The sequence below is a fragment of the Danio rerio genome, chromosome 23, assembly GCF_049306965.1.
Source record: "Danio rerio strain Tuebingen ecotype United States chromosome 23, GRCz12tu, whole genome shotgun sequence".
Taxonomy (NCBI): Eukaryota; Metazoa; Chordata; class Actinopteri; order Cypriniformes; family Danionidae; genus Danio; species Danio rerio.
The window spans coordinates 32,798,373-32,820,342 of record NC_133198.1 but is presented as its reverse complement, the minus strand read 5'-3'; the positions used below and the strand labels follow the sequence as shown (position 1 = coordinate 32,820,342).

General features: G+C 33.9%; 1 protein-coding gene across 1 annotated transcript; it reads left to right on the top strand.

Annotated features, from left to right (window-relative positions):
* Positions 1-1,801: 1,801 nt before the first annotated feature.
* On the top strand, positions 1,802-19,200 carry slc25a33 (solute carrier family 25 member 33). Its single transcript, NM_213157.1, is given in 7 exon segments — positions 1,802-1,926; positions 8,122-8,295; positions 11,696-11,773; positions 12,825-12,925; positions 14,970-15,036; positions 16,184-16,464; positions 18,325-19,200. Coding segments are annotated over 7 exon segments (945 nt in total). The 5' UTR covers positions 1,802-1,885; the 3' UTR covers positions 18,528-19,200.
* Positions 19,201-21,970: the final 2,770 nt, after the last annotated feature.

The following is a 21,970-nucleotide window of genomic DNA, read 5'->3' as shown; positions in this document are numbered from 1 at the left end:
ACCCGGAGGAAACGCAGGGAGAACATGCAAATTCCACACAGAAACGCCAACTGACCCAGCCGAGGCTCGAACCAGTGACCTTCTTGCTGTGGGGCGACAGCACTACCTATTGCGCTGCTGCGTCACTGATTTTGCAATTAAATTAATTACTGAAATACATTACAAATATATATACATTGATATGTTATAATATGCATTTCTTTAGCGACATGGTGGCTCAGTGGTTAGTATTGTCACCTCACAAAATCAATTTCAAGAAACTGTATAACACAATTTAGAATACAGTAAAAGAGGACAGTTCTTTTACACAATATTCACATTAGATACACAGGATAAAGAGCAAAACAAAAAAATTGTACATTAAAAAATTTTAAGAAATAATAATGCAATGAAAAAAGATAAAGATTCAAGCAGCATGAAAGATCTGATTATATTTACTCAAGAAGCACGTTTCTTATTATCAATCAATCTAACTGATTTGATTAAATGTTCTACATAGGAAGTCTATAAAGTATGGATTTTATTAAGGAACCTGTGTTTGTGAAAGTAAAATTTCCCAGAAAGTATAAGGAAGTTCACAGCGGCTTCTAAGGACTTGTTTTGTTTTTTAAAATAACAAATAACGTCCTTAAGGCGCAAATTACCACTCATGTTAACGTTGGAAAAGCAAAATAATCTTAAATCATTCCAAAACAATGATGATACATTGCATGAAACAAATGGCAAATGTCTTCTCATTCTTACAAATAGTGCAAATATCAGTAACATCACAATATTTGGACAAAAGTGCATTACATGAGTAAAAATTGTGCAAATTTTAAAATGCTTCTCTTTTATTTTATTAGCAATACAGAATTTATATGGTAATAATCATGTTTTTCTCCATTGAATATTAACAATTATAGAACCCCAAAAAAACTTTCCTCTAGGAATAATTGAGTTATGTGACTGGGACAATTGACGTATGAACTTATTATTGCATTCATTACCAAGAATAGATTTTCCTCCTAAGCATAATTGTGACAGTTTTTTGGAACCAGCCTCATAACGAATAGCTGCTTTCATCAGACACTAGGTATGGCCTTTATAAGTGTTTTAAATTCCATAAACTGGACAGGGGATTGATTAATATTTTTAAAACTCTCATTAGTTAAGAGATCCCCGTTACGATCAGAAATAAAAATCAAAAATAGATCAGAAAGATCAGAAATAAAAATAATGTTTTTGTTAAATTGTTTATCCCAAATAAATAAATTAATTAATATTATTTATCGTAATGTCTGCTTTATTCCATAAAATAGTTTCGTGGGGTGAGAAATTGTGATTCCAGACTAATAGAGCTTGTTGATGGAATTTAGCTAATTCTAAAAATAGGTAATTTACCACCTCACAGCTACCCGCACCACTGTGACGCTCTTAATATTTTATAAGAAAATAATTCCATAATTGTATTTACAAGTAATTTTAGAAATGTTTACTTTATTACTTTTTTATTTAAATTTTTAAGAACTCACATAACAAATAGATACTAAAAAGCAATGAAAACAGTAATAATAAGTAGCCCATGTGTGTGTGTGTGTGTGTGTGTGTGTGTGTGTGTGTGTGTGTGTGTGTGTGTGTGTGTGTGTGTGTGTGTGTGTGTGTGTGTGTGTGTGTGTGTTTGTTTGTTATTTAATTTGACAATTTTTTTTTGTGGATGTACCGATGGCGTGACGTCAAGGAACACACCTCCGTCCAGCCCCTATGACGCGTGTCCTGTAACTTCTCATGTTCTGCTTTATCCGGGTTTAAAGCAAGAGAAGCCGGTAGTTGAGCATCATCAGGCCGTCGGCCTCTGTGACTACTCTTTTATTTAACATATTGCGAGGAACAATGGTTCTCTGAAATGGCGCAGAAAGACACGCTGTTACATCTCTTTGCAGGGGGGTGAGTGAAATTACTTTTAACGTTGTGTTTTTATGAAACCGCGCATAACCGTTGCTAGATATGAGGTCAACAGCCTTAAAAGCACGGCAGTGACTTGTACACACATAGTTACCAGACATAACGCAATTTTATGACCATTTTTTCTGTTATTTATATCTCCCCTCTGATACTCCGAAGATGTGTTTAAATGATGACAGTTCCTGTTAGCCTCTTAGCTAACGTTAGCGGTGAAACTAGCCAGCGCAGCATCGAGTCACGCGACACCCACGTTTTAAATAATACGCAAAAAGATTTGCAACTTAATTCACATTTAAACACAATTTCTTAATAAGTATTTTAGTAAGTGATGTAAATTGTGACTGGGTTGTATAAATATATTTCGGTCTAAGCTGTCAGACACTGAACCGTGACGCGTTATGTAATCATAGCACGAGAAGAGACGCGTCTCTCGCGAGCTCTTCATGGACATTACCGTCGCACGTTTTAACCAAGTGTGCCGCAAGCCTGCGTTTGAGTGAAGGTCTCGGCCGTTAGATCGCCCCCTGGGGGCTGGCTGCAGTACAAGTCATAAAGCCCGCCTCCTCCGTGTTAATGAAGGAGACTTGAGCCCAAATAAAAAAATTAATTACACTTGCAATAAAATGTCCCGAAAGATGGTTCTGGTCGATTAAGGCACTGATTATTGTGCTGAAATAGGTGCAGATCCTCATTTTTGTAAACAGTTTGTTTTTAGCAGTAATTTAATGCTGGGCGTGTCATCGTGATTGACAGCTGTGATTGATAGTTTCTCAAAGCGCGGCGTCTGAGCTTCGGCAGAAGACTGAAGTGTTATTACTCGATTTCTGTGATATTTTACTATGACAAAATGAGTTCAGCAGTAAACTACAGTTTCTGACATACATGATCTGGTGGAACACTGTTTATTCGCTAAGGTCAGAGCTTTTTTCGGGCTTTATTAGTTTGCTAATACACGCCTAGCCACCCAGATAGCAAAATACACTGGGGCCAGTTCTTGCCTGCCGGAGACTTACCCCTCAGACTGACTACCTCTGCTGGACCTACTCCGGATGCCTGGACTTACTGCCCGATTCCAGCCTGAGTCAATTGAGCCAGATGCGGCGGCCGAGCGAGCAGGCGCTGCCGCATGCGAGCCGGAATCAGCCCGCGACGCCGCGACTAGGTTATGCGCTGATGCCCGGAGCTGGCGCGATTGAATCTTCATTATATAAAACCCTCACATTTGTTAACGTTATTACACCCATTTTTGTTGATATAACAACAAACGCATGCTACTATGTGAACGCAAAGTGTATCACTGAGTTTAACCTTTGAATAAAGATGCAAACAGCATAGCAATTATTTAAATAAAGGACAAAATAAATAACAATAAACCTGTATCGATTGCACAAGTATTAAATAATAATAATAATAAATACGAAAATGACAATAAAACTGCACAATAAAATAAACCCATTTAAGTACGGGGTATACAGGAGATCGTTAGCAGTAATTCTCTTTGTGTTTAAATATTAATCTCCACGTTGATCTCCTGTAAGGTTATTTGAACTTGCTTTATAGGACGTCTCTGCATTTTAAGTTTTGGCATGTTATTAAGTGATCTACTGAATTTGCTGTTATAAATCATTGTAACGTTCTTGAAATCGAATCTTATATAACCTAATAGAGCTGTAAATGTTAGATATTATTTATTTACATCATTTACTGTTGGCGTTTTATTTGAACACTCCAGCTAACATTAAAAAGAATGTAAATTCCTCGTTGCCAGATATAATGAAGGCATCGAATAAACCAAATGAAAACGGAGGCAAAAAAATTTAATAAATAAACAATTCAAGCGAAAATGAATAAACAATATACTAGTGATGTTACAGCAGATAGACGTTGTATTAATAGTGCAAAGTTTTTTTGCACAAATTGACAAATTGCAGGGTTGGGATGTGTAAATATCCTGTTGATATTTAGTAATCTTGCTGTATTTATCTTCTAAACGCACGATTGTTCCCGCATGGTAAATCGTTATGGTGTGTAGGCTATATTTTGGGTTCTGTTGATGGCTAATTAAAAATAAAAACCTTTCTAAAAATGTATGTGTTGTTTATATGTTATTGTTCATATTTTACAAGTGTTATTTCTACCCCTATGAAGATAACAAATACCAACAACAAATATAACAATAAGAGAATATATTATTTGTTCTCATATTCAGGCTAGAGTGTATAAAAGATCGTTTATTTCTGCAGTCCACCATGTATTGCTTTTATTAAAGTTTAACAGCTTACATCACACCGTTTTTAAACCGTATATTATTGTGTTTTTTTAATGTAAGTGCTTCTATTTACATCAGTGAGCGTTTGTTATAGTGCAGACACCGGCAGTCGAGTGAGAAGTTCGGGGGGCGTGGTTGATTTTACATAAAGCGTTTGGTTGGAAGCTCGACTCCGCTCATTATCGCGGCTCCTCCTCTGGCTCCATCAGACAGTCCTTCTGCGCATGTCTGGCTCCAATTTCAGCAGTCTTTTGCGACAGTTTGTGCCCGTCAAGCAGGCGTTTTGCCCTCAAGGCGTTCAATGGCAAAAGGGGCTGTCGCGTCGTCCATATTTTTTACAGTCATTGGTTTTAACAGCAGCAGTACATGTGCACTTGAAGTGTACATTTACTTAATCGTCTCTGCATAGATGTTTAGTTTCAGCAGTCTTTGAATATGTAAAATAAAACCGCCTTGATTTACATACAGTCATTCAAGGTCATTCCGCGGTTTTTTATGTCCTGCTAAATTATTATTTATGCTTATCCATGTTTCTGCTGCTATACAAAATATGTTATATGGATAATTTAATATATTTCTTTGTCACAATTTATTATTGGAATGAAAATGAGTGCCCGTGTTTTGTGCGCTCTTAAATGAATTGCATTTGCGCAGGCATTTCAATGCCATGGTTATTGTGACTGGCGAAATGCTTGGCTCTTTCAAGGGCTCATAGATTTGTGCCCTTGTCAGGCATGTGCACTACAGAGTCAAGAATGTTGGTAAATGACCTATGACATTAAAAATGTCAAATTGTTTGCAGGCTAATTGTGTCAGGCATAGCCATTTGTTTCAAAATTCTCGTCATGTAATGCAGAAAAGTAATTGCCAAAGGGTTTGTAAGTAATTAATGATGCCAAACACATAATATTATGATATCTTTAGAAAATCTATAATAAATATACACTTTTCATTGTGTACTGTCTGGGAAGCATAAGTGTTGTATTGCAATTGAATAAATCTATTCTTAATTTGATTATTTAAAGGGTTTAAGGGACCACCTATTAATCTTTGGGCTAATTTCTATATAAAATTTTAAACATGTTGAGTCTTTTTTTCCTTCAATTTTCTTAAGATTAGACTATAATAGAAGGTATATTAATATTAAAATATTATAATTGGAAGTATGTCGAGTCTTTGTTTTTTCTTAAAAATTTATAATATAATAGAACATTTTTAAAGAACTTGTTTTTGTATTGAAAGTAATAAATACAGCAGTTTTGCAGAATAGCATAAGTGTGATATTAGAGATAATATTGCTCTTTATTAAATTATAATTTCTTAAATTGAACTGAATTTCAAGTTATGGCAGTATAATTTTCAAATAGTTTCAAAATGAATTGTACATTGTACGTTGTATATATTTTTCTCATAAAATCATTTGATTTAATGTGGGTTTAAATGTATTGTGTTGTTATTATCCAAATAAAAATTAGTTAATAAATAGATTATAAAATAAAGACAAGTACAATATTCTAAACTCGGGATCTTTGCACAAAGGTAGAAAATGTATTTAAAATATGTAATAATCTCTAGTTTAAACATTTACTTTCCTCTCCCTTCCCAATTTTTTAATGTATTCCTGAGCAGGGTTTTCCATGAAAAAAAAGAGAAAAACAACATCAAACATTTGCATAATATATATAACTAAAGTTATACGTTAATAATTGCATTGCCATTTAGTTAACTATCTGACAGAGTTTTGGGCAAAATAGCGCATTAGTTAGATTCAGGTGACTTGCTTTGAAGGTCAAAGACATTGGCATATTTGTTTTATTCAAACATTGATGGCACAATATGGGCATTATGTAATCATGCCCCAAAGCTTTGTGAGCCAGCAACAATACACTCTTCCATAAAACATTGCACTGTGTTCTGCAATATGGATCACTTTATTAGCAGGAGAGCATTGTAGAGCAAGTCAAGAGGAGTCTTGCATCAGTGTTTGGGCTTAAGGCTGAGGACGCCTGCCCTTGTAACTGAATGTGCTCCTCAGACAGATTTTGATTAATCTGTTCCTCATTCACTGTGCTGAGGTCAGAAGCACTGTGCTTTTCTTGTCTTTCGCTTTACCAGTAGTTTGACGTCTGCGTCAACATGTTGTGATTTCTTTGAAACATGATCTGTGATTTTTATTTTTATTATTATTTTTTTTGGCTTTCCTTAATTTATTTGAAATTAACAAAACACACACCAGGTGACCACATTCATTCTTATGTATGTTTGACTTTAAACTGGCTCTCTGCTGTACTGCATTTTACCCGCTTTCACAGATGTGTAGTATTTTTTTTTTTACATACGTTTCTTTGCTGGTGTAATATAGGTTATAGTGCAAATGCTTGTTTTATTTAGTGATTTGAATCATGATCAATGTTACCTGCGTCATATTGTGTCATTTTGATGAAGTTAAGTTTGCTTTCCTTGACCTCGCTCTAATACTCTTGACTCTTTCAACAGCCAGGCTGGTGGTCAGCAAGCATTGCTGACGCACGCATTTATATTTGCGACTAAAGTTTAGTTTGAATTGGATTTTAGTATCACCACAAACAGCAAATGTAACATCAGCCAAATCTAATCTGAAGGTCCTCAACCTTTTCTTAGTTTTTTTTGGTCCATAGCTCACTTTTTAGGTTACATAAATCTTTTAACAGAATTATTTTATTGTACTATTATTAGTATTTTGGTGTAAAGCTGAATCAATACACATCTTCAAAAAAAATACTTTAATATTTTTAATCTTTCAATGTCAGACAAATTACGACAAAAAAAAACATTCAAACTCAAAGGTTATTATCATATTTTCAGTTTTTTTTTTTCAACTTTCCATGCTTTAAAGAGTAAAGAGTAAAAAGTTATTTAATCTGAGTAAAAAAAAAATTTATTCAGATGAAATAATTCACCAAATGTAGGTGTCTGGGCAGCTGTTAACATAGTATAAGCATTACATGTTTCTTATTGTATAAGAAATAATATTTACATTTCTATTTAAAAACATACATTTTATGTACTCGCTATACTATTCAAAAAGCTTACATGGGTAAGGTTTGTTTCCTCTTCTGCTTGCAAAGGCTGCAGTTAAGTAACACTGTAATAACTAAATATTAATATAATTAAAAGTGAACATTTCTATGCAAGTACTTATAATGTAGCTTATTCATATGATGATTAGTCAACATTCCAGTCTTCTGTATCACGTGATTCCTCAGAATAATTTTTAAAGAGTTTGTTTACCCAAAAATGATAATTCTGTTATTGATTACTCGCCCTCATGTCTTTCCAATCTCCTGAGACGTTCATTCACCTTTGTAACACAAAGTAAGATATTTTAGATTAAATTCGAGCTCTCCCTGGGAGATCTCACTAGTTCCGAGACGTTCAAAGTCCAGAAAATGAACTAAAAACATTAAAGATTTAAACATTAAAATTAAAAATCTTTTACGGTTTTGTTTTTTTTTTTTGGACAGGTTTTTTTAGGCGCTTCATATGATTACAGTGGAGACACTGAAGTGTCACAGTGTATTGTTTTTGTTTATTTTCTGGGTTTAGAATGTCTCATTCAACTGTTACTGTCTGTAGAGGATGAGGGAGCTCTTTGATTTCATCCAAAATAACTTGTATTCTGAACATGAACAAAGACCTCAGGAGATTAAAATGACACAAGGCTGAGTAATTAATCACATAATTGTCATTTTACGGTAAACTAATCTTTTAGTATTTGGTTCTTAAGACAAGAAATGTATTAATACCAGTGTTGAAAACAGTGCTGCTTGTTTAATTGTAATTTGTAACATTATAAATACATTCAACCTTGTTAAAGTATCAATTCCTTTCAAAATCCTGTATTCACTACGTAATTTTTTTGTTTACAGATGTGGTGGAACAGTAGGTGCCATCATGACATGCCCCCTCGAGGTGTTAAAAACTAGGCTTCAGTCATCTGGCCTCACTCTCAGGCCGGTTTTCCAGGTTCAGCTGGGCACACTCAATGGTGCTGGTGTCATTAGACCGGGATCCGTCACTCCTGGTTTACTACAGGTGTTACGGTAAGCAAGACAGGACAAACATTACTACGAAATGATCCACCCTGAACATGAAAAAAGTCTGCACAAAACCAGAAGTTGATTTAGTTGCTGAGGCTTTTATTTTAGCATGTTGATATGCTTCCAACTGAGACAGAAGATTAAGTAGGCTGCATGGCTTACCTTTGTGCATCTTTCTCTCATAACAAGCTAAAACTAATAGAGGTGGATTTGATATACACTTGCTTGTTAAGTCGTGACGTTTGAAATACGGTTTTCAGGTCCAAGCCGCTACTCATTTGAATTTTTAGAAAATATTTGTTTATAGCCACTCTTTAGTCATATCACACATTAAAGTGAATTTTATATCAAATCATGGTGTAAATCATGTGTCTTGGGACTTGCTGCATCACAGACACCAATATTTTAACAATTTTTAAAACATTTATCATGTGTTTGTGTGTGTGTATAATATATATAATATATTATAAAATATATAATAAATATATATATATATATATATATATATATATATATATATATATATATATATATATATATATATATATATATATATTACAATCAGGATTTTCGAAAGTATTACGTCACTTAGTAAATGTTTATTATCACCATCTATTGAGTCTCGCCATACAGTTTGATATAGCGATTGGACCTGAAAGCCGATCAAGTGATGTCACACTTAACCTGCAGAGAATGAAAGCCCTCAGGTTGAGGTTAACAGAATAACGGTCACTCTGGAAGCAGAAGCAAATGATCAGACTACAATAGAAAATGAAAATGTGTTGTTACAGCCAAAAGCATTCTGGATAGTTAGAACATGTGATACCAAAGAGCTCTATTGATTTATTGTAAAATAGTATGTATTCTGTTTGGGCCTAAGTGATGCAATCATATATGGAAATGTTTTCCGGTGTTTGCTCATTGATAACCTGTCAGTTACACATGAGGTGATTCTTTTATTTGATTCGCTCAATCTACATCCATTCTCTGCTGCTTTAGTTATGAAATGCATATTTTCAGCTTCTCATTAAGATATCTACACATTAGTCCATTCTATTTTAAGTGTTTGTAAAATGTATATGGCTATAAAACGGTCAGCTGATGTGTTGATTTGCATTGGTTTGCATTGTGCACTTCTGTGATTGTTTATACACATGGCGAAATGCAATTTGTTAAGACTTAAACTTCCCTTTCTCTATAGAAGATTATCAAAATAATCATATTTTACAGTGGATTAACTTGCACAAATTCATTTTAAATATAAGAATGTGAGCTAGCAAAATATGCATAGTGAACTTAGATTTCATGCAGACTTTAAAGTGGCAACAAATTGCATCTGAGCTCTTTAATCTGAATACATTCACCATCTGGTTTTGATCTTCTTCATGAAAGCTGATTAAAGCATCTCTTATCCTGCTGTTGATTATGACGATGACGGGGAAGCTTTGTGCTGCCATTAGCAGGCAGTGTTATGTAAAGGCAAAGGAGTTCATACTGTAAGTGTTAATGTCTATTTTGGGTAGACGGAGACAGCGTTGCACAGTCATATGATGCCTTCTTGCTGTGCTCGGGTTACTAGCCTCACGGAAAGTGTCCCTGAAGTAAGCAACTGTGAGGGAGTGTTCAGGTCTACGTGACATTCAGACCTCAAGAGGCATTTCAATTAAGGACAGTTTGGCTTATACCTTTGTAAAATAAAGGACATTTTCACTATTGTAGCCGTAACATCTCTATAAAACGGATATATTTGTCTTCTTTATTTATAATGTTAGGATTGTTATCAGAACAAACTTTTACAGATGGGTTTATAGACAAGTGTTGGGTGTAATCAGTTACAAAATAACTAGTTATGCAATATAATGATTTATCTGCTAAAAGAAAGAAATGGATCACTGTTCACTTTTACTAATAATGCAATTGTTTGACTGAAATTGATTCATTAAAGAGTTTTTGTGATACAAATCTAGTTTGCAGAATAAATCATTCTACTTTTTAGCTAAAGGTTACATTCATCACAATGACTGAACATGCTTAATTCAGTTTAATTTCTATTTTCAATTCAAATCTTTATTTCTATAGTGCTTTTACAATGTAGATTGTATTAAATCAGCTTAACATAGAAGTTCTAGTCAACTGAAATTGTGTCAAGTTTTCAGAGTTGGACTTCAGTTTAGTTCAGTGTGCTTTAGTTTCACTTCTGAAAGCCCAAAAACTGAAGAACAAATCCATCAATGCAGAGCGCAAGTCCCAAACCAGGCAAGCCAGTGGCGAGGAACAAACTTCACCAATTGACAAAAGTGAAGGGGAAAAAAACCTAGAGAGAAACCAGGCTCAGCTGGGCATGACCACTTTTTCCTTTAGCCAAATGTCTTATGAAGAGCAGCAGTTAAGAAACAATGAATTGAGTCAAATGATTTTACAACAAATTCAGAGGAAAGTCATTTGTATTGTTCAGATATTTTGCAGAGTAATTCTGTTTCCGTTTATCTAAAGTTGAGTAAACAATGAATTGAGTAGGTAATTAGTGACAATATATTGATTTTATTAAATATGTTATTGCTTTGTTTTAATACATATAATGTTTAACTTTTTTGCAGTAATTCTGATTGTAAACTAAATGATGTCATGTTTGTTATTAAATGATTTAATTATTTTTTATTAAAGCCAAAATAACTAAAAAGATTGTCTTTTCACTGAAATGTATAATGATTTTAAGTATAGTGTATTGAGTCAAGTTAATCAAATTCCTTAAATTACTGTACCTTTCAGAAATAGTATTTTAAATGCATAGTAATTGATGTAATTAGTAAATAATACCTTTACGTACCTTATCTAAACACTGTTATAGATTTTCTGAAAGTACATTTTACATTTTTTATGTTAAGTTTTGTTTATTTATTTTGTTGTTGTTGTTGTTAATAATAATTTGATCTTTTTAAAGTTGATTTATTGAAATTGTTTTTAGTGCATTCTATTTGTTAAATTGTGTTTAATTAAATTATGTTTAACTAAATGTTAAATGATGTATATTTGGCATGTTATAGGCCATGAAGCTGGTATGGCAATAAAAAAAAAAAAAAATTTCTTGAGGAAGCATTTGTGTAAATGTCGACCAGTGTTTCAGTGTGTTTTCCCTTCAGGAAGTAGTATGTTACCAATCAGTGCTGACAAAAGAGGATTTCACGAAGTAATCTGATCTGCTATTGTCCATATTCAATGTTTAGAATGTGCAAGAGTCATATAGGTGAATCATGAAGGAAGTGAATATGTGAAGAACTGTGTCACTGGTTTTCTGGAAATTGCATAATTGAGAACAGGCTGAGAAACTGGATTGTGAACTGGTCTCATACGGGCAGATTTAAATGATAAGCCCATCTAATTTTCACCTCTCTTTCCTCATCAGGTCAATTCTAGAAAAAGAGGGACCAAGGTCTTTATTCAGAGGGTTGGGTCCAAATCTCGTTGGTGTTGCACCTTCAAGGTAATGTTTCAGTGCAAAACAAGGTTAAGAATTTAATCAATAAAATATATCAGTATATCAAAGCTATAAAGTATTTTTTATTTTTAAATGGCACATAGAGGTATTAATGGAAAGCTTTGGGAAAAAGAAAGAGCGACTTTAATACAACATATAACTTATATGTTACAGTCCTACTTTATGACGTTTAGGATGCTCTATATATAATTTTATTATATATTTCTTTTTTACACTTATGCCATTTTTGGTGATGTTTTTAAGATGGATGTCTGTATAGTTTATATTTATTTAAGTATATAAAGTTACACAAAGTACACACAATTAAAATGAGTAGTTTTCTTGGCAGTTAGCTGTTATAATGTTTATTTTAATTAACGGTAATTAATTTAAAAATGTTAATTAACAGTTTTGTTTAGTTTAATTTTAGTTAACGAGAACTGTACTGAATACTGCACTGTTAATTATACTGCTAGAAGTAAAAATGTAATATTAATAAATGTAAAAATATGTATAATATTATTAAAACAATATCCGTAATCCATTGCTTTTATCTTGAACTTTGAATTGAATTGTGAAATAGAAACGAAATAGAGAGACAAATGTGACAAAAGATTCATTTTAATAAATCATCATCATCATCATCATTTTTATTATTATTTAGTAGTTTTTTTCCTCATGAACACAAGTCCTACATTTCCCATTCTAAATTACATTTAAAGCACTTCTTAGTTCAGAGCAGGCTTGAAGCGTTTTGACTCTTGAATGCTGCAGTTATTGTTTAGTCATTGTGTCCTGCATGGCAGTAGATGCGGGTGCTTATTCAGCTCTTTGTGTCGCCTGTTCCAGACATTCAGCAAAGAGAGCTCTCTGCACTGTCAGGAACTCTCACTGCAAGCTGTTCGGCTTGATAAAACATTGGCAGCCTTTCAGCACAAATGGCTCTTTTACATCAAAATGAACTCTGCACTGTCATGCGTGGACAGAGGAAGCAGGGGGTGTTGAGTTCAACATAACGGAGGCGCTAATGTACTGTTCTCTCTCTGTTCTTCTGCAGGGCAATTTATTTCGCAGCTTATTCAAAGTCAAAAGAAACTTTCAATGGCATCTTTGTGCCTAACAGCGGAGTCGTCCACATGTCCTCAGCAGGCTTTGCAGGTGAGAACTTGTTAAAGAGATCCAAAAAGAAGATTACCTAACATATAACAAACCATACAATATGAGGGTCACTTGTTATTCAGCAGAACATTACTGAAGATTTTTAGCTTAAATAAAGGATCAATGGCAACCAACACTTTGAGAGTTAAAAAAACACATACTGTGGCTCTTGATGATACACTGAGGTCATTGGTTTATGTGTAAGGTTTTAAACATTGACAACAAAATTTCCTTTAATCCGCTGCTCTGGCAAATGTTCTTATTAGTGCTGCATTTTGTGACTAAAACCAGTTCTGAAATCAGCTGTAAATCTCCAGTGCTTTCGGCAGAAGCAGGCTCATGTGTTTTTGATGAAGCAGAGTGTTCTACACCATTTGAGAGAGATTTTATTGACAAGCTACACTAAAATTGTATACGGTTTAATTGACTCAATTCTGAAATCAAAGATAATTATTCTGTGATTTGCCAGCTGTGTTCATAGCTTCTCAGTAATCTACTGTTCTGTGTTGCTGCTATATGTGAAAGCATATGAAAATACCACAATTAAAACCTGTGTTTACTCTAGTCTGAAATGAATTTTTCTGGGGAGATGATTCTGTAGATGTGTGATTATTAGTCATGTTGAATTAATAAAAGCAGTTCAATTGGGTATATGCACAAATATGCCGAATTACTTTTTCATTTTTCAGTAACCTGAGTCAAACGCTTCCAGTGAACTGCACGCAGTTACAAAATCGACTGTTTTCTTTAAAAATCAATTAGCTTCATTGCCTGATTGATATATGATAGAAAGTGTGTCTCAGAATATTGAACATTTCAGCGCCATATCTTTAAAATATGAACATTTTTATTTTACCACAGTATTTTCACTGGAGTTTCTGCGCTAACCTGCTGATCCTGACGGATGCGTGCGTGTAAACAGCTTTTCATCTCATTTTACGCTTTAACAACAAAATGAGCTCTGAAGTCTTTTTAAATTATTATATTTTAATTACATTACAACATCGATGGCATAAAAGGAGCCTTATAAAATTGAAAAAGTCACATTAACTGTTTATCGGTATGAGAAGAAACACTAGCTGTCTATATAGCCGATACTGTTTGGCTGTTTCTCTATTACAAGAACGCAGTGAAAGGTTGACAAGCGTTCTTGTGAAGACCAATCTTGCCAGGTTACCTCAGAAGAACAAACTCGGAAGACCAAGGGAACACAGAGAACGTGTCCTGTGAGAAATGAGATGTTGCGTTCTTCCTGAGGGTCACATGACCATTTTTAATTTAAAATTATATAAATATACACACACACAAATACAACGGCTGATTTTTCCCCGGAGTCCTAAAGTTTGATGTACTTGATACAATCATAAGTACTGTTTGCTGAGACTATCGTCAAAAAGGTTGTAATGACTTGTAAACAATGAGTTTGTTTTGCTCTGATTTTACTTTACAGGACCTCAGTGCACTGTCAGGAGCCACACTTATTCATTTTGTTTTACCATTATGATTTTTGACTGTTAAAGTGCAGGTGGTTGTTGATTTACAGTTGTATGAATCACCAAGGACCACAGTATGAAATAAAATCTTCTTTAATGTTTTACTAAAGGATAAAAAGTCACCTACATCTTGAGGGTGAGAGAATTAAAAGGACAGTTCAGCCAAAAACTAAAAAGTTTAAGTTTCTTTCTTTTGTTGAACACAAAAGAAGATATTTTGAAAAATGCTGGCACCCGTTCACTTCCATATTCAATTTTTTTCCTTCTCTGGACGTTGATGTTTACATTTTTCAAAATATCTTTTTTTGTGTGTGTGTTGAACAGAAGAAAAAAAAACTCCTAAAAGTGGGAGAAGAAATGGTGAGGTAGTTTTCATTTTTGGGGGAACTGTCTCTTTAACATGAAATTGAGATTTGTGGGTGATCTATCCTTTTAAGAAATATTTACGCAACATTGCTGATAGCGTTTCCCAGAACTTGGGACAAAAAATTGCAAGCAAATTCCTAAATTAAAGTGGATCCCTAATTGTGTTGTTTATCTTTTTTTTTCAGCTTTCATCACAAACTCCCTGATGAATCCCATCTGGATGGTCAAAACAAGAATGCAGCTAGAGAAGAAGTATGTTCTTTTTCCTGAATTTCACCTTGCTTTACTTTCAACAAGCAACTTGCATGAGGCACATGTCATATTTTCTGCATCACACAACTTGAATAGTGGCTATCTTCTGATATCATGAGAGGGTTGAGTTTTTGGACATTATCCCGTTAGCTCCTTCTCTCCGTTACACAATCATCATGACGATTTAGCATGTGATCTGGTCTGCTGCTGTCAAAATATCCACCTTGACGCACCAATCGAGGCTTAGGCGGCATGGTCTATATTTGACTTTAAAGGACAGCGGCAGTGGACTGCTAGGGTCAGATGAGAGAAGTATGTCAGATGGTACATTCTGAAAATAGGCTGTCATTTAATTCATCCTTCCATCTTACACGCAAACCTTGTGCAATACTAATGTAAGCCACATGTCTTGAGTATGTGAAGTGGCCTGAAGCACTCTGTAATTGCATCATAATAAGTACATTGCATTTATTGCTCATACTCATTTGTTAATCACTCATGGTGTTATTGCAAATGTTAGAAGCAGGATTGGTGGTATGGGTGGACTTAAAGGTATAATACACCCCAAAAAGTTCTAATTCTGTGATCATTCGCTCATTTATATGAGCTTTCTGTCCTCTTTTGAAAACAAAAGAAGGTATTTTGATGGATGTTAAAAAAACAGTAACCATCGACTCTCATAGTATTTGTTTTTTCTGCTATGAATGTCAATGGTTACCCATTTTCAACATTCTTCTAAACGTCTTGTTTTGGGTTTGTTTTGTTGAACACAAAAGAAGTTAATAAATGGTGACAGAATTAACATTTATGGGTGAACTATCCTTTTAAGGGTGGTGTAAGGTGTAACGAATGGGTCAACAATGTTATTATAAATGTAATTACTGAAGTTACTTACAAATCAAATTACATGCTGGTGTTTTTAAAACATAAGTACAATGTAAACCTATATATGTACATAATAAGTGCATTGTTTAAATGATCACCAAATCATTTAAATGTAATTACATAGTAATTAAAATGCTTTAACAAAGTTGAACTCAAGGTTTTAAAACCAGAACTGCTACCGCATAGTTAATCATATTAAATCCTTAACTGTAATTCATTTCTTCCTGATGACTGGACCTATCATCTCATTTTTTTTTTGCAGAGCACGTGGGGAGAAGAAAATGAATGCATTGCAATGCGCACGGTATGTGTACAAGACGGAGGGAATGAGAGGTTTCTACCGGGGCCTGACGGCATCGTACGCTGGGATCTCGGAGACCATGATCTGCTTCCTCATCTACGAGACGCTGAAGAAATACCTGGCGCAGAGTCGATTCACCACGCCTGACACGGACAATGATAAAGGGGCCTCAGATTTCCTGGGCCTCATGTTTGCTGCTGCATTTGCCAAGGGTTGCGCGTCCTGCATAGCTTATCCACATGGTAGGTTGTTATTACCTGTCAGGCAGAACAAACCAGTATCAACCGGTTTATGTCTAAAGATATACATGGATGGCTTCCGCTGTAGACAGAAGAATGCTGGTACTTTTAAGGGAGGGCACAGAGGGCATTAGAAATACAGTGAAATGACTGATAATTAAGGGCTAAAATTTTTTTAAAATATGTATTCAAAGCTTTGTTGCAAGATATTGAACTGCTAAACAAACTAGGTGGAGCTTTCAGGTCATATTATTTTTTTAAACAGTATATTAGCAAAAATATGTTTACATGTTCTGTTTATTTTCATTTATAATACTTATTTATTAAATTTATATTTATTTAAGGTTCTTTAGAATAATAACTTATGAGTTATTTATAAGTTGTAAATGATGTTTATATGTTTGCAACAAATTAAATTGTATGATATATTTATTGGTAACAGTGTGTTTTTTAGATATTATAATATCTAATATTATAATAGTATTATTATTATTATTATTATTAATATTATTATTATTATCATTATCATCATTATAATTTCATATGAATATGTTAACTATTTGACTACTCCCACATTTTTTCGACCATTAAAGTTTAAGAAATGAACTATGGTTTTCACAAAAAAAATTAAGAAGCAGGGAAAAAAATCTAAACCTATTTTCTGGATTTATGATTTTTAGTTTTCTGCAGAAACTTTTTTTTTTTTTTTTTTAATTTATTTATTTTTTTTATTCTGGTGACAGAATTTTATTTTTTTTGCCATATTGTATTTTAATATATTTTGTATCTTAATTTTCAGTTTGCACACATTGAAATACAGTACAACACTTTACATCCATTTTTTTACAACAATAACTTGCTGCATTTACAAATTATATAAGACTTAAACAAAAAACAAAACAAACATCAAAAAATAAAAATGCCCCTTTTTTGGTTAATGGTAATCTATTTAAAAGTGATCATTACTAATATTCTGAATACATTGTACAGCAAATATATAGATTACAGAGTATCACTTCAGAACTGTAAGACTGAAACTACATTGTCCACAAAAATTATTTATCAGATTCTTCCTCTGTTAATTTCACACAGATATATCTGATGAAAGGACTCCATATGTTTTCAAATACACGCTGTTTAGCTTTTAGTATGCAAGTTATTTTTTTCTAATGGCAGGCTTGACGACATCTGTCTCATCCATTGAGTAGTTTTTGGTCTTTGCGTTTTTGTCCATAGCAAAGCTACACATTTTTTGGCATAAAGCAAGCTGAGGACTATAAATACTTGTTCGCTGGGTATAAGCCCTGCCCAGCAAAAAAAAAAAAAAAAAAAGCTTTTGGTCGAGGAGGGTTTGTTTTGAAATTAATTTGTTTTAGAATTTTTGACTCCTATCTCTTCCCAAAATAATAAAATTTTTGTACAATTTTTTTTTTTTAAATAAATTGTCATTTGGAGAAATTTCTTTTTTAATATTACATTTTATTTTATTAAAATAAAATGTTAATTATTTTGTTGTTTTATCAAAATAAAATGTCTTTTATATTATTTATATTCATTTTATATTCATTTTTAGCAAATACAGTACCAATCCTTGAACTTCTGAGGAGTCAAAGTTTTTTTTTTATAGCTTTATATGAACTTCAACATGTACTAACTATAAACTAACAGTAGTGAAATAGTGCTTTTAATGCCATAATGAGAACTAACAAAGCTACTTTTTGAGAATTTAAATAACCGTGAAACATTTTCTTGCTCAGTTATCCTCACCATAATGATTTAGTGGAAAAAAGCCACCTTTCTCATTACCTTAATGAACAAAAAGCCCTTTTACATCTCTTCCTAACTTCCCAATTTCTCTTCCAGAGGTCATTCGGACAAGACTCAGAGAAGAAGGCAGCAAATACAAGTACTTCTTTCAGACGGCGCGTCTTGTGGCAGTAGAAGAGGGTTACGCTGCATTTTACAGGGGACTCATTCCACAGCTCATCAGACAGATCCCCAACACAGCTATAGTGCTGTCCACATACGAGCTGATCGTCCATCTGCTAGCCGAACCCTCCAAATAAAGCACAAAGACACTAAAACCTGCAGCTCGAGTGGACGTGAATGTTCATTAAAATCACCCAAAGACATTCAGTAGCTTTTTTTTTTTTAAAGAAGAAGAATGCCTGTTATCAGAACTGTTTTGCTCGTTGTGTGTTATGTAAATGGCGCATATCGCATAGCTGTTTATGTATGCTGTATCAGTGTACAGATAAAGGTCATCTGAATATACAAATAGTGCATTTAAGTTAACTAAATTATTGTTATTATGAGTAGCATTTTGTTTGCGGTCATTTGCAATTCTTTGGATCTATGAAGATGATATGGTACTTGCTGATGGAGTTTTGCGAGTTAATCATTAATGGATCCGGGTTTTATTATTATTATTATTATTATTATTTTCTTGGAAGGAAAGGAGATGATATTGAAATGGCTTTCTAGGCGCTCACGGTTATGTTGCAATATTTTGTAATACCTGTTTTGTGACACCTTGTAGCATTTGGGAGTCTGACCAATTAATTCTATTCACCTCTGCTAGAAACGTTTCATCCGTTTACTGTATATTTGGCTGTACAGAAAAGAAGGGCTTCAATGCGTATGCTGCTGTTGGTTTAATATAAATTATCATTTTTTTTCTTGTTGAAAATGCATAGTTTAAACAGAAATGAGCCACTTCAATAAATGCATCTTTTTCAAGTCTGTTGGGATTGATTTTCTGAGTGTTATCAAGACTGTGGGAATGAAGGAGTCAGGAATTCCTGCTGTTTACTTGAAGCAACACAAGGGTACAAAACAAGAACATGAACTTTGGCCCTGCGTCTTGTCTGTGTGTGCTACAAATGCTGAACACAGAAGTGAATCATTTGTAATGTTGAAGATAATGATCGAGTTATGTCAACAAGCGTGATGGTAACAACTAACTTGTGATTGTTGATAAAATATTCATATTTAGACATAGTAACTGAATGAAAAGAGCACACTTTTTTTTTTTTTTTTTTAAACAACAATGTGGTTTTCATCCAGGCCATGGCACACTGGACCAGCTCTATACCCTCACCAGGGTGCTCGAAGGTTTATGGGAGTATGCCCAATTAGTCCACATGTGTTTTGTGGACTTGGAGAAGGCATTCGACTGTGTCCTTTGTGTCATTCTGTGGAGGGTGCTCTGTTAAGGACAGTCTCGTCTCTGTATGAAAAGAGTAGGAGTTTGGTTTGCATTGCCGGCAATAAGTCAGACTTGTTTCCAGTGCATGCTGGACTCCTGCAGAGCTGCCCTTTGTCCACAATTCTGTTCATAATTTATATGGACGGAATTTTAAAGTGCTGCCTTGGGCTGGACGGGGTCTGGTTCCTGAACCACAGGATTTGATCTCTGTTTTTCGCAGATGACGTTGTTCTGTTGGCTTCATCGAACATGGACCTTCAGCATGCACTGGAGTGGTTTGCTGCTGAGTGTGACACAGCTGGAATACGAATCAGCACCTCCAAGTCTGAGGCCATGGTGCTCCTCCAGAAAAAAGGTTGTTCCAAGGACAAGATCTTGGATACAAGCGGCCGAAATTAGTTACTTTCGAACGGTGACAGGGCGTACCTTTATAGATGGGGTAAGGAGCTCTGTCACTCGAGAGGAGCTTTGTAGTATAGCTGCTGCTACTCCACTTCGAGAGAAGTAAGCTGAGATGGCTCGGGCATCTGTTTCGGTTACCTCCTGGACGCCTACCTAGGTAGGTGTTCCAGGCATGTCCCACTGGGAAGAGGCCTCAAGGAAGACCCAGGACATGCTGGATGGACTATGTCTCTTGACTGGCCTGGAAACGCATCAGGGTCCCCCCCCTAAATTCTCTCCTACTGCTATGCGACCCGACCCTGGAAAAGCAGACTAAAATGAATGAATGAATAAAAAAAAAAAAGGTTTTTTTAAAGATTAACCCTTGCACATCAAAATAAATTCTCTCATTTTAAAAATGCCAAAAACATAGTAATAATAATAATATATATAGACTGTCACTTTAATTTAAGGGGTATTTACGTCCAAATCACGTGAACGGTGTAGGAATTACAACAGTATGTGCCTCAAATACATTTTAAATAAATAAATATATATTTTTACTGATGTAGATTTCACCAGCTTCAGTTCAACTTTAAATGACCAAACAATCATTTATTTTAATTTCACGATTTTAGCGCTTTCAATGCTGGTTTCTTTAAAAAAATGAGAGTTGTTTTTTGTGTTAAAAAAAGAAAATTAGTAGTTGTTTTCAATGTACTACATGCTAAGCAAAAAGTTGTAGTTTTGCATGTGTTAATGTTTTTTTTTGTATTTAAAGGTCTAAACAAACTTAATTTTTGTTACACATTCAAATCACACTCTCATAGTTTTTTTTAATACTGTGATAACAGTAATGACATTTTGCAAAGAACTTTAGATCAACATTTTGTAAAGGACATCACATATTTCAATGCTAAGTAAACAAAGATGACATCATTTACTGTGTCCTACATTGTTGTGGGAGACAGATCCACCAATTTGAAGATAAGAGATGTACCAGAACTGACAACATTTTTATTTATTATTATTTTAATATTGTAGACACAGGGAAAATACATTTTTAAAAATTATTACGTAACAATACGCTAATTTAGACAAAAAAAAACAACAACAACAACATTCATATCTATATAACTTATATCATAGATACTAGGGATTGTAACATATGGACAAAGAAGAAAAGATAGAGTATAGCGAAGCAAATGGTTTAATCAGGTAAAAAAGAAAAAGGTGAGCAATTGTACTTGTAAATTGTTTTTTACTTTCAGATTTTTTAATGCTTTTGAAAAAAGTCTTGTCTCTTTTGAATGGCTGTGATGAGGGGTGTAACATATTTCAGAAATGATGGAGACTTGAAAAGGTATACTAGGACATTCTCTTCTCTACACATCAGGAAACAATTAAAAGTCATATAGTGAATCTGAACTGCCAAAAATGTCTCTCCTTGGAGACCTTATATAGCAGTACAGCAATAAAGTAGACTAAACATTTAATGTAATTTAGTTCCATATGGGTTTGAGTAACTTTTTAAACCTTTTACTTAATTAAAAAAAATGCAAATTAATCCCAGGTAACAATCATCTTTTTAAATCTGATTTGAAGGGCATATCTGTGAAAAATAGCCTAATTTTCGCAAGAAAATCAAAAGCTGTTTTAGACTTAGCTGTTTAATCTAAACTCTGACATATATTCTTATAATTTCCATCAGAACTGCCTTATTGAGCATTCAGAACTCTGTGCTTTTTATGGTGTACTGTGTACATAAACAAGGGTAAACGGACATCTTGTGGTGAAATAAAGGAATTACATTTTATTTGAATTATTTTTAACAGATAGCACTGTTATGTACATTTTGTATTTAAATGACGCAAGATAATCTCCAATCTTTTGTAAGCGTATTTGTAATTCACGAGCTGT